Raw genomic sequence first — 12,932 nt, 5'->3', positions numbered from 1 at the left:
CTCGCATGGTGGAACCTGTTACGGAGTACGGCCCCCAGGCATGAGGGCTTGTGGCTCACTGCTCCGGAGTAGTGGTGATGCAGATTGTCCTACGCAGGCGGCGATAATAATGCTGCCATCATCGACAACATGTGGCAGGATCATCAGCTCCACCCGCGTAAGTTACATCTCGCTGGCCCATGACTTGGGGGGAAAAGGCCTTCCCACCAGTCTAGTGTGCTTGGGTGACAGCCCTTTGTGCATGCGAAGTAGTTACATAACCCCGGCGGCTACGGAAAATAAAATTAACGGGAAGCCTTGTGGATTCCGAGTGTGTTGGTCAAAGCACATCTATGATGATGATTGACATAGCGGAATAACAAATCAGCTCTAGTTCGCGGATAGCTCTTCTATACTCCGTAGCAAGACCCCTTATGACTAGCTAGTGGCGACCCCTTATTTCCCAGTACCCACCCAAACACCGCTTATCGGACCGTGGCGCCCTTCAAGCTCTTTACTGTGCAAACGCCTCCGGATTGGGTCACCAATTTCCCGATCGGGGACGCGGAGGAAGCCTCGCTACCCTCGCCCTCTTTGCTGAGCTGCGGAACCGCACTGCTATCAAAGACGACCTCCAGGGAATCTGATGTCGTGAAGCCGGGCTGGAACGTCTCCCATATCTTTTTCTTTGGGTTCAAGACCTTCTCCGGCTCGCCATCGCCCCAGCCGTCAAAGAAAACACGCTCACCCGCCTCGGCGCCTGCGGGAGGGCTGACCAACTCTACTGGACCTGCGTGTGAATCGTCATCCTTGGGTGATGCGGCCAGAACCATGGCGGCGGATTTGATCCCACGCATTGTGACGGGCTTGAGGTTGCAGACAGTCACGACTTTACGCCCTTGCATTTCCTCCAGCGGCACCAGTCCGTTCAACCCAGAGCAGACAGTCCGTACAGTGAGGCCGGTGGCTTCGTCCTGGCTGGTGTTATCAGAGCCTGGAGCATCGCCGCAAGCGATTGTGGATACATAGAGAGAATCTGCATTTGGATGGTTGATTGCGCGGAGGATGTGTCCGACTCGGAGGTCGATAAGGGAGGGAGATGGAGGTGCAGCAGGTGCAGCAGGTGCCTTTTGTGGTTTTGGCTTCTTCTCCTTTTTCTCTTTCTTGGGTGCAACCGCTGCGGCGGCGCCAGCCACCGTTCCAGTGGCAGAAATATCTTGTGCTGTGTTCTTATCTACCAACGACTGGTCTTCAGGAGGTGTATTTGCATTCTTCCCCCGGCCAACGACCATATTCTTCTCGCCGCCCTGCCCGGTATTTTTCTTTTCCTTTTTCTTCTTGTTTCCCTCATCTTTTGCAGGCGTAATAGCTTTTGGTGGAGCTCTGACGTCGTTAACATCAATTGCAATTTTTTCTTCCTCCGGTATTTGCAGGTTTAAGAGAGCAGCATTTTGAACAAAATCGACGTGTCGTACAATATGATGACGCCCGTTCTCCCCGGTTCGTTGCTCTGGAGACCACTTTTCGACTTCGGGGGCAATGAGGGCATACAGCGCGATATCTACAATAGACGGCTTTGCTCCAAGAATCGTAGTACGAGTAGCAAGGTGTTTATTCACATCATCCATTAACGATGAAGCGCTCTCAGTCTCTCCCTTTTTCAAGGCCTGTGCCAACTCTGATGTTTTAGATAGCCAGGAGTTAATTTCCGCATTTTCAGCATCGGTATATGCCGCCGTTGGAAAGATCTTTGGGGATAAAGTTGTCAATTCGGGCTCTGTCGAATTGAAGGGAACAACACGGGGATAGGATCGGTAGAGTAAAGAAAGCAGCGATGTCGCAGGAGCTGAAGCAGTAGCCATGCTGGCGATTCGGGTGAGTGAAAGGACGTGAGCGTGTGCGAACGGTTTGGAACAAAACGCTGGTTTAAGTGACTGTGATGACAATATTAGACCCCGCGATACGAGTCGGTGCGGGGCTATCATAGGGAACCAAAGCGAAAGAGAGGAAGATTGTGGGTGCAAATAAAGTGTACTGACCCAAATCAAACCCAATCGTACACTTTGATATGAGATTCCCAAAGCCGAAACCAATTGCTCGAGTTTTTACTCGCTTTTGGGTCCTCGAAATCCCAAACACCAAACGAAAGGTGGGTGCCGTGCTTGGCAGACGTGATGAGTCATCCGGGGAAAACCAGCCAAACAATCAACTTCACACGAGTTCCTCAATTGAGACAAATTATCTTCAGTCATATAGATAGGCTGTGATATATGAGCCCAATTATGCATATATATACATTAATATTTTCTAGACCATTGACCATACTGGCTATGGTTCATGCATGACCAGCAACATGTAGGGAAGGCCCTCGAAGGTCAAAAACGACAAACAGGGCCTTGAAGAAAACGTCGCCAAAAATCTGAAGTCCGCTTCCATGGTTCGATTGAAGGCCTCCAAAACACACTAGAAAATAAAGGATTGGTTAACGGATGCAATGAAACGAAGAGGCGTGGGAGGATTCTTACTCACATTTTTCACCACTCGTGGTGTTGGATCCTACTGGAGCGAAATTCAGCAGACTACCAGGTATTTTTGCAAGATGGGTATCTGCCAGAGAAACGAACAAATCCGGAAGAGTCACATCACAAGTGAAAATAAATCCTCCCGCCTCAGTGGACGCTTTAGCTGTCTTGACCTGGCTATAGTACGCCCTGACGATCTCTTCGTTTGCGATCAGCAACGTCGTTCCTGTATCAGCGATAGCAGTTGTCACCCCATTTTTTATATCATGGATCTTGCTGTTATTTCCGATTCTGAATTTTGATGAATCAAATTCCCAAAAACCTCTGGTATTGTTTACCGGAATTTTGGAAAGCTTGCCATTGAACTTGGACTTATCAATGCTGCCGAATTCGTAGGACCCTGGAGCCCCCTTTTTCAGCTGTGCTGTGAAAACAGGCTCTTTCAGCCCTTCGGCAAGATTCATTAAAAATGATTTTTGCTTTTGAGGTTTAGCTGTGTTAAGCCTATCGAATGCCAAGCCTACCAGGCCATCAGATGCCTCATCGCGTATAAAAGACGCTGAGACTTTGGTAGGCAGGCCAATGGCTTGTTTTGCAACCTTAGCACCGCCAATGTCCACACTATCAATACCCACGCCTCCAGATGCAAAAGAGCCGTCACCGTACGTAATGTTAAAGGTAGTACCGTTCAATTTGGAGAAGCTACTTGACTTTGCTGGGTCAAATATTGAATGGTTTCCCTTAGCATTTTGTGGCAATTGAGTATTGAATACCCATCTAAAAATGATCCAATGTTAGTACGGTACTTGAGAAGAAGCTCTGAGACACATACGTATCTGAAGACCCAGTGTCAAGGTTCATGATAAATTGCTGCCCTCCAATTATAACAGGAGATAGATACTGCACATCATTATGGGTTGGCATGTTTGTAACTACACCACTTTCATCTGGCTGCTTGGCTTTTGATACAGCATCTCGATCAACGCTGGATGAAAACGGGCTAAAGTCATCGAACGACTCAAAGTTGATACCTGATGGGATGATCCCAAATTTCGCATACGCTTTCTTAAGAGCACGTGGACCATCTGCCACATAACTTGATTGCCGTATTCGCTCGACTTTGAACGAACCGGTCGTTCTTCTAGGTGTGGGACTAGACTGAATCTGAGAGGAAAAGAGGCCCAGTCCCAAGAGTAGCAGTATATAATGCATTATGTATGTATTTGCACAAACGAAAAGAGAAATGAAGAAAGAAGGTATATATGGCTGGGAAAAGAACGATATGATTGAAAGCAAGTCAATGCATGGCCTAGAATAAGAGCAGAAGAATATAATCCATGACTTAGGAGCTTAAGAGGATGGTTATTCGATGTACAACATGCATCCAAAGGAGCATAAGAAGAAATTATAAGGAGTGCTGCTAGAACGGGCTCAGAGATCTAATAAATAGATCTCAGCAAACCATCAACAAGCTAAAACAAACATGATCCAGCCGCCTGCTGGTATCGTCAATAGAGTGATTCTCCATTGCTAAATATAAACCAGGTTTGGGTATTCGAACTCAACCGGCGCTTCTTGAGACACCAACCCCGGTAACCGGCGAGGGCTAAGGGTATGTAGGGTAATTTGTATTGGGTCTCGCCTCGAAATTTGATAGAAGGGAGTGGGTACTGTTTTCACGTTTGCATATGCAAGTTTGACATTCCATGTCTGTCGAGTCAATGACTGGTGAGAAAACAAAAAAAAAGGAAAAATCCAAACTTGGGAGGCCAGTCTTGGCAGTCGTTTCAGGAGCTATTTTTGCAGCAAATAAGAGACCGAATTAGCAGTTTTCACCTTCGGCGCTTATGCACGTATAAACAGCTGCATGGGTTGTAGTACGGTGTTAGACGCTCAGCGTCTGGTGAATGGCGAATGAATCGGCGGGGCTTCCTTATTTATCACATTAAAATAATTACCGAATATCTGGTTAGCCAACCGTGTAGGAATACACCCCCTAATATGATAATATATGCTGAGGCCTTTAATGGTATAGTCATATGCTTTTCCGCCGTAAATGCAAGAGTAAACACAAACTCCAAAGCATGCCACGGAGCGCCTAGTTCTCGCCCAAAAATGTCGTCCTAAAATCCCCAGAATTTCATAGTATAAATTCGTTCGGCCGTTAAATTGCTTCATGGTTTTCCGTCTTCTGAAAGAACATCATTAGGGTCCTCTCCGATTAGGCGGCTTACGGCCCTCACTACTTCTTTCAATGCAACTGAGGCAGGGCTATCAGGATATTGCTCCATAAAATTTTCTCCATAGTCGCAGGCCATGCCAACTCGAGGGTCTAAGGGTACAGCACCCAAGAATGGTACTCCCACTTCATCTGCCAGGCCTTTGCCCCCACCAGTCGTAGGCTTAAAGATTTGTGATTCATGCGTGCACTTAGGGCAGACAAAGCCAGACATATTTTCAACAAGACCTAGTATCTGGATGCCGGCTTTTCGACAGAAGTCAATTTCCTTGCGGACATCCAATAAAGACACCTCCTGTGGGGTTGTAACCAGAACAGCACCGTCAACACCAGACTCTTTGAGAAACGAGTTGACTGATAGGTGCTCATCCGAAGTCCCAGGGGGTGTATCAACAATTAAATAGTCCAGTTCGCCCCATTCAACGTCTTTCAGAAACTGTTTAATCAGCCCGTTTTTCTTCGGGCCTCGCCAAATAACAGCATCGTCTCGATTTGGCAGCATGAACTGTACGCTCATCACTGCAAGATTATCAGACACCCATACAGGATTCCACCCAGCATTGCTGACATGCACTGTTTCCATTTCAACGTCCATCATCTTTGGTATCGAAGGGCCGCAGATATCAGTGTCCATTATTCCAACCGTGGAGTTGGGATTCGACGCAAACGCATTGGCAAAAAGTGACGTGAAAGTTGATTTTCCAACCCCACCCTTACCTGAGAGCACGAGAATCTTATGCCGTATGGAAGATAAACGAGCGGTAATGACGGGGATATCGGGGTCCGGGCCTTTGGGGGCAGAGGCGCAGATTGCTTGATTAGGGCAGCCCGCACAAGCATCTCCTTTGCCGGCTTGTTCGGATTCGGGGCCAGGGCAATGTTCTTCACCTGTTAGCGACAGTATTTGAGGAGAGAGATAGCACAAACCAGGTTCAGGTGCAACAAGTTTTGGAGCTGATGCTGAGGGCCCAGAAAGAGCGGCAGCTTCTTCTTGGAATGACGGTGCCATTGTCCCTGAGGCGTAACAAGCCTGGCCAGTCGGGCAAGGAGTGATAGACTGGCTTTCAGCCCGTTCTTATCAAACCGTGTTGTGGCGATTGCTTCAAGATGATTTGTAATGGGCTGTTGCGTTCAGGCTGCGCCGACAAGCTTTAAGCTTTTAAGCTCTTAAATCCAACCACATCCGCAGATTAGTAATTACGCAAACAACCACATTGGCATCTCATTAACTAGCAAGAACCTTTTACTTTGGATAGTAGTGTGAGATGTCAGAGTGGCCACTGGCAATATAGTTGATTTAAGCTAGAATGCTAGGTCATTGACTGCTTTACAGGTTGAAAAAGTTATTAGTGAGGTGTAGAGGCATAAATACTTAAACGTAATAACTACGGGAGTCTATGATATACTGGCATGGCACATTGGGTAAGGAGCCATGCAGTTCACTTGGTAGTGTGATAGTTGGATCAGATGAAGTAACTGCAAAAAAAGCATACGAGCAAGTGCAGAATGAAAATCATTCCATTTCAGTAGTGACTAAGGCGCCGAGGGTGTATAAAAAACGCCAGTCCATAATACCCTTTTTAATATACACAAGGAAAAGAAAAGCTTCCGTACTAACATCCTAGGCGGACAGCTAAAGAAGTTAGTAGGGCCCATACATATGAAACTAGCAAGGCTATGAAGACTCACCAACGGCAAATAGACCATAAGTGTCACCATTCAGAAGTGCCTGTGCAGTCGTCAGTTTCGTAAGGTTTTGATACCCGTATGCATGGTCAATGGTGTGGGGTGAAAAGACGCCAACGGCATGGGTAATCTCGTGAATAACGGTAGCAGCTTGATCTTCCACGCGGCATTTGGTTGAAAGTGGTGAGATCTGGTAGAACCCCCGGCAATTGGCGATAGTGTTTCGACGAGGAAGTGTGTAAGCAAGCATATTCGTCGTGCATCGACCAAGGAAATCTTGACAATAATATCTAACAATTCCACTATCTATGGAAGCTGCTTCTTTGGCAACTGCTCGATAGCGACGAGCCACGGTGTTAACGGCACTTGAATTGCTGGTGCGGAAATACTCCTGAAACAGTTTGGGATTTTTTTTAGCAGCCTCAGCGGCTTTCAAAGAAATTTCGGCAGCGTTTTTTAGAGCAGCCCTCACAACCGGTCCGAAAGAGGGGCCGCAGGTAGGGCGATCTAGCCTTGCCCGCGGGACGAGAAAATGTGGAATAGCCTTGACGACTGAGGCAGCAGCAGTGCCATCAATGTCAAGCTTTAATGTATTAGAGTCATAGCTCACAACTCCGGTAAGCTCAGTTGTACTTGGCTCGGCAAATGGAATATGGCCACGAGAGACGATAGAATAACTGCCGCCCGCTGATAAATCAGCGGTCGACGCAATGTCGAAGTTCACTTCGATCTTTTCGTTAGGCCTAATAGAAACAAACACATTCTCCGGAAGACCTCTCGTTTGAAAATGCCGAACCATTCCATCAAATTCTACGGGATTACCTAGATGATATCCGACGTTAGATTAAAGTGATGATAAAGCAAACAATTTTTGGTACCATTCTTGTATAACTCGACCTTTTTCACGGGGCCGTCATCCAAAAGATTGTTATACTTCAGTAAATTAAGTGTGCGGCTGGCCTTGTTAGTAAGAACAGCCTTGACACGGGTATTGCCGGCTGAAGTCAGTTTAATATCAAGTCTCGACAAGGGCTGTGATGAGCGAGGAATGCTTAATGAGAGCACAGACGTGCTCAGAATAAAGGCTGCGATGGAGGCAGAAAAAAGCATGGCTAAGAGTTGAAGAAGCTCTTCCTGGCACAAAAAATAGATGAAGTACGAGAGAGAAGGAAATGCTGTCAGTTCATAGCTCTCAGCGAAAGAATGTGATTGTCTGTTAACCGACAAAATACATCAAAGCATATATAGCTTGATATCAAGTAATTGCATACGTACGGCAACGCAGAGTCTGTTGTATGGAGTAGTTACTCTGCAAGTATCCCGGTTTCAAGGCTCTGGCATCCTGAGGGATCCGGCTAAGAAAAAATTAAACTGGCGCAAACGCATTTTCTGGGATAGTTATGCGCAAAAAAAATTAAATTTGGGCGAAATTATTGTTGGAAAGCGCAACGTCCAGGCATAGCTAGCCCCTTATGGGGCGGATGATGTGGAAAGATCCGAGCCCAAAGGCAAAAGACGCTTGAGGTCTGTTGGGTGAAGCCAGTGATGTGCGTACCCGCACTTCGGATGGAGTAGAAAGACTAAAAACGAGGGCAACACCTCAAGCAATGTAGGCCAATGAATGGAAATTTTTGATCTGCCTAGAGAGGCTGGGCACCTGTACCTAGTTAGTGAGCTTCGTCATTCCAATATGATCCGCAAATAATGGGGTTCCTCCATAGATTGGTCGCGCCAGCAAGCGGGAAATGCACACAGGCTTTGGCTGTTATGTTCGCAATCGTGGGCCGCTTGGCTTTGAAATAAGCCATAGGGCATACTCCGCAGATATGAAACAAAATTAATAATATTCGCAGAGTGCAACGTGGCGGATCCTTTTTGAAATAAATAGCTGCTCGATCCGGGTTGTGGTCTTGGGCTGCAGGCGGTTCAATGTTTATTTTGGGTGGCATCTGAGCTCCTTGAGTTAACTACATAAGCATGTTAGATAATCAAGTCGTGATATTATATAACTAATCGGCCGCGCGGGTGTTCCCGCTATCTAGCGTCGTCACTGAACCGCTTAAGCGCACAAGTGATCAACGGCATATTTCATTACGATGAGAAGCCTGAGGATTACAGTGGAATAGTTTGTAGCAAAACTCACTCGCCTGGTGAAGAGCTGCTCGAGTGCGCACGGAGTATGGAGCCGTACGGAGTACTCCGTGCTCTTGCTGCTAATCCCCACTGTCGAGGGTCCACTGTATGAACTAAAGAAGGACCGAAGGAGCACGGTGTATTTATTCCCTTTGGATCTAGATCGGGGCGCTTTGAAGGAGGGGGATACCAATGAGCAGTACCAGACCTCGTAGAAAATAGGGCAATGGAGAAGAGAAGGCCAACAGCACAAACGGAGCATTGGGGATTGTGAAGAAAAAGCAGTCAGTTGCTCATTACAACTGATCCATCACTCCGCTCAGATGATCGCCTCCAGGTTGTCCACGGCCTTACGTTCGCGGGGTCACAAGTCAGGACAAGGCAAGGATGGGGTGTCAAGATACCAGCCTCAAAACTCAGTCTGATGCGGTGAAGAGCCATTCGACGGAACTCGATCGGAGTACTTGCTTACCCCTACCCGCGTAGCGTCGGGTTCGTACGCTTCAGCGTAGGCAGACAAAGATAGAGCAGAAGCCAAGGTGACGCAGATTCCGTTCCTTTTTCGATTTCGATCACGGCCGAAGGGATCAGCTGCGGTCCGCTGGCCGCCTTGTGCAACTAGGATGGTGACACTGCAGCCAGAATTCAAATTCGGCAGATGGAAATTGACTGGATGACTGAGTAAGGAGTACTCTCAGAGAGCGACTGTGCGGATAAATGCCGTGGTCAGGCCGTCGTGCGATGGGTGATGGGTCTGACTGTGGGCATCGCAGTTGATGACAGCGAGATGTTGACACTTGGTAACCTTCCACATGTTCTTGCCAAGAGCGGTGTTGACTCGCTTCCGGCGGTTTCGACTGCGACACCCACCAATAACTAACGGACGGGCGAGCGCAGACTGCATGCACCGGCCAGGCACAAAACCCCCATGTCCAGTACTTTCGTCGATACTCTTCCTCGTCTTTCCCGTTACCCCCGCCGGCACACCCTCATACACCGGACCAGAGTGACACGGCTCGACGTCCAAGTCAATTCAACTTGACCCTCCCGCCAGCACCGCATTTCTGCGGCTTAACCCGCATTGTTATCGCAAGGAGCAGGAAGTATCATGGCAGAGTCAGTGTCCGGAGCGAGCGATGGACTCCGAGAAAGGAAAACCCTGGCCTCTCGCGCAAAAGCGTCGTCGGCGACGCTAGAGCCGGTTATGAACAAAATGCGGACAGATGAGTCGGCTGAAAAAGAGCCAGAGAACAAGACGTTTGGGAGGACTGCAGATGGTACTGGTAGGTCTTTTCAAAACAACCCCGGCGCTTACTACACTTATATGTCAAAATGCGGGCGGCGCACGAAGCAAATAGCTGACACGACGCTACTAGTGTTCACCGTTCCACATACCCGCGATATGGTGTCGCAGCTACTTTCTCCCTCGGAGCCAAAGAACTTTTCGGATATTCTGGTTCTCTCAATTCTTGCCATTCATATCTCACTGCTGTTATACCTTCCATCATTCCTTCGCGTGCCCATGTTCGCACTCTTATTTCTCTTCTGGCGGGCGGCATACAACGTCGGCATAGGATGGCTGTTACACATGCAATCAAACCATCGGACTCTCATTCTTTGGGCCCGAAAGCTGAAACTATTTGTGGATCCATCTACTGGCGAAAACCCTCATCCGTTTATATATCGTTTTATTAAGCGTGAACTTGAGACGAAAATCCCAGAAGATTACTCATTTGAAAACGCGCCCCTTGAATATAACACTTGGCTTGTTTTCAGGAGGGTTGTCGATTTGATTTTAATGTGCGATTTCACCTCGTATTGCTTATTTGCGGTCGCCTGTGGAAGTCGCCCTGCAGGCGAGGGGTTTTTTGTTATGGTGCTGCGTTGGTTCGCTGGACTGAGTCTTGTTCTATTCAACCTATGGGTTAAACTGGATGCGCACCGTGTGGTGAAAGACTTTGCTTGGTATTGGGGTGATTTCTTTTATCTGATCGACCAAGACTTGACCTTTGATGGGGTCTTTGAAATGGCACCGCACCCGATGTATTCGGTTGGCTATGCTGGATACTATGGGATCTCGCTGATGGCTGCCAGCTACAAGGTGCTATTTATCTCAATTGTAGCACATGCGGCTCAGTTTGCCTTTTTAGTCCTTGTGGAGAACCCGCATATTGAAAAGACATACAACGCTCCTCCCCCCAGGCGCCGCACTGTCGACCCCGACAACTCTGCGCTGGAATATAATGGATCCAGATCAAACTCCTTCAATAGCGACATGACTCCTCCAATTGGATTCCAGTCTGCACCGCAACCGCGCTCAACACATACTCTGATCGGCAGCATGGATCTCCATCGGGTGACTGATCTATCGGTTCTCCTCATCCAATTACTTTTCTTCGCCCTCACGATCTTAACCCCGTCAACCCCCGTCTACCAGTTTCTTTTCGTCCTCAACGCTGCATTGTGGAGAATATGGTATTCCGCTGGTGTTGGCTACATCTTGAACCGTCAATCAGTCCGAAAATCCTGGACCAGGCATTTTGTCAAGTTTGGCGAAGGTCAGGACGAAGCTTGGAGACAATGGAAGGGTGTTTACCACTTGAGCATGACCACTTGCTATGCTAGTTTCATCGCTGCTACTTGGAAGATGTACACTTTACCCCAAGACTGGGGCTACGGGCTGGCGATATTGCGACATGTGCTAGGTGTGGGCTTAGTTGCGTTACAGATATGGACATCTATCAGCATCTATGAATCCCTGGGCGAATTCGGCTGGTTCTTCGGTGATTTCTTCTATGATGAATCTCCCAAGTTAACATACAGCGGTATTTACCGCTTCTTGAATAACCCCGAACGCGTTCTTGGACTTGCAGGAGTATGGGGCGCTGTTTTGTTGACAAACAGCCGGGCAATGATTTTTGTTGCGCTACTTAGCCACACTCTAAGCATTGCGTTTATTCAGCTGGTGGAACGCCCTCATATGCAAAAGCTTTATGGAAGAAGCTTGCGACGTGATGCCGGACTAGTTAAAAGCATCAAAAGGTCTCTTCCAAACTCCTTCAAGCAACTTCAGGGAAGCGTTGATAAAATTCTTGACGAGTCTATTGAATTTGTGGAAGAGGTTATTGATACAGCGGGGCCCAGACTTACCGCTGGCGTCTCCACCCTTGTGAAGGACACTACAGCACTCTTTCACAAATACCCAGCCAGAGTCACTGTTACGCGTTTGGAACCCGATCTTGCCGGTTATGAAATGAAAGACTATTCTCTAACCATCGAAGGTACGCGATTGTCTCAATCCGACAAGCCGACTGGTGCGGGAAAAGAAAAGCCGCGAAGCTCTGCAAACACGGAAGATTTAGTTCTCGAATACGGGGCTCCGATTAGGGTCAAATGGACTGCCGCCATGAACCATAGTAAAAAGGACTGGGTTGGATTGTATATGGTTACCCATAACTCATCTCGAGAGATTACCAAAGTTTCATCACAGGGGCGGTGGATAGCCACTAACGAAGGTGCTTTCGATTCGTCAACCAGTGAAACTGGGCTTGTGAGCAGTGACATTGTTATTAAAACCGTGAAAGACAAGAACGGTAGGGCTCGTGAAGTTGCCTCTGGGGAAATTGTTTTCTCAGGAGACAAGTTATGGTGGAATCAGGGCGTGTTCGAATTTAGGTATCATCACAATGGGAAGCACAACGTAATGGCAATATCCCGGCCGTTTGAAATCCGCATTGCAAAGTTTTCCGAGGACGAAGTTCCGTTAGACAACTACGTCGTTGTTCGACCTGCCATCGAAGGCGCTCTACTACCCATTGTTCAGAATTGTTTGGATAGAGACCCGGAAATTGCCCCACAAACCCCCGAAGAAGCCTTTGGCTCCCAAGTGGATAGAGACAGTAAATACGCGAAGAGGGTTGTGTTTGCGGTGCAACATATGTAAGTTCGTATCCTTTATGGTTGGGTTTCTAGGCTGATATTTTATAGGTTTGGCATCGAGTTCGCTCCTGAGGTAGTACGTGCTGATGGCAACGTTCGTAATTTGGCATGGCGCATCTGCAATGCTAAGAAAGTTCTCGTACGCTGGCCCTTTGTGTGCTTTTGGGACTTCTGAAGAACAAATTGTTAACAGATTTAATAGGCTCCTTATAGCATGTCTGGTTCGGGTGGGACGACCACGCCAACCCGAGAAGACTGATCCCATTGTCATAATCTCAATCACCGCCGTTCCTATTTCTCTGCCTCTCGATCGACCTTACGAAGAGACGTGATATAATTTTTTAAGGAGTTTTGCACCGGATATCGAGTACTCGTTCATACACGAAGGCAGTCCAGAAACTATGATTATACACTGACTGATAGAGACATTGGCC

The 12,932-nt window shown here is 47.7% G+C and overlaps 5 protein-coding genes across 5 annotated transcripts; 1 reads left to right on the top strand and 4 right to left on the bottom strand.

Moving 5' to 3' along the window:
* Window positions 1-464: 464 nt before the first annotated feature.
* On the bottom strand, window positions 465-1,841 carry ARC1 (G4 quadruplex nucleic acid binding protein; the record flags this gene model as incomplete). Its single annotated transcript, XM_049251076.1, has 1 exon — window positions 465-1,841. One exon carries the CDS (start codon window positions 1,839-1,841, stop codon window positions 465-467), a length of 1,377 nt encoding a protein of 458 aa, XP_049109926.1.
* Window positions 1,842-2,314: 473 nt separating this feature from the next.
* On the bottom strand, window positions 2,315-3,713 carry PEP3_1 (tethering complex subunit; the record flags this gene model as incomplete). Its single annotated transcript, XM_049251075.1, has 3 exons — window positions 2,315-2,442; window positions 2,509-3,278; window positions 3,334-3,713. The coding sequence occupies 3 exons, from the start codon at window positions 3,711-3,713 to the stop codon at window positions 2,315-2,317; spliced, it is 1,278 nt and encodes a 425-aa protein (XP_049109925.1).
* Window positions 3,714-4,675: 962 nt separating this feature from the next.
* Window positions 4,676-5,749, bottom strand: NBP35 (cytosolic Fe-S cluster assembly factor nbp35; the record flags this gene model as incomplete). The annotated part of the gene is made up of 1 exon (XM_049251074.1): window positions 4,676-5,749. The coding sequence occupies one exon, from the start codon at window positions 5,747-5,749 to the stop codon at window positions 4,676-4,678; it is 1,074 nt and encodes a 357-aa protein (XP_049109924.1).
* Window positions 5,750-6,353: 604 nt separating this feature from the next.
* On the bottom strand, window positions 6,354-7,536 carry LOZ57_001991 (uncharacterized protein; the record flags this gene model as incomplete). The annotated part of the gene is made up of 3 exons (XM_049251073.1): window positions 6,354-6,373; window positions 6,430-7,248; window positions 7,305-7,536. The coding sequence occupies 3 exons, from the start codon at window positions 7,534-7,536 to the stop codon at window positions 6,354-6,356; spliced, it is 1,071 nt and encodes a 356-aa protein (XP_049109923.1).
* Window positions 7,537-9,667: 2,131 nt separating this feature from the next.
* CHO2 (phosphatidylethanolamine N-methyltransferase) lies at window positions 9,668-12,757 on the top strand (the record flags this gene model as incomplete). Its single annotated transcript, XM_049251072.1, has 4 exons — window positions 9,668-9,842; window positions 9,936-12,498; window positions 12,547-12,637; window positions 12,701-12,757. 4 exons carry the CDS (start codon window positions 9,668-9,670, stop codon window positions 12,755-12,757), a joined length of 2,886 nt encoding a protein of 961 aa, XP_049109922.1.
* Between the last annotated feature and the right edge of the window lie 175 nt (window positions 12,758-12,932).

This window comes from Ophidiomyces ophidiicola, assembly GCF_022830035.1.
Source record: "Ophidiomyces ophidiicola strain CBS 122913 chromosome Unknown scaffold_5, whole genome shotgun sequence".
In the NCBI taxonomy this organism is placed as follows: Eukaryota; Fungi; Ascomycota; class Eurotiomycetes; order Onygenales; family Onygenaceae; genus Ophidiomyces; species Ophidiomyces ophidiicola.
This window is presented reverse-complemented; position numbering and strand designations above follow the sequence as displayed.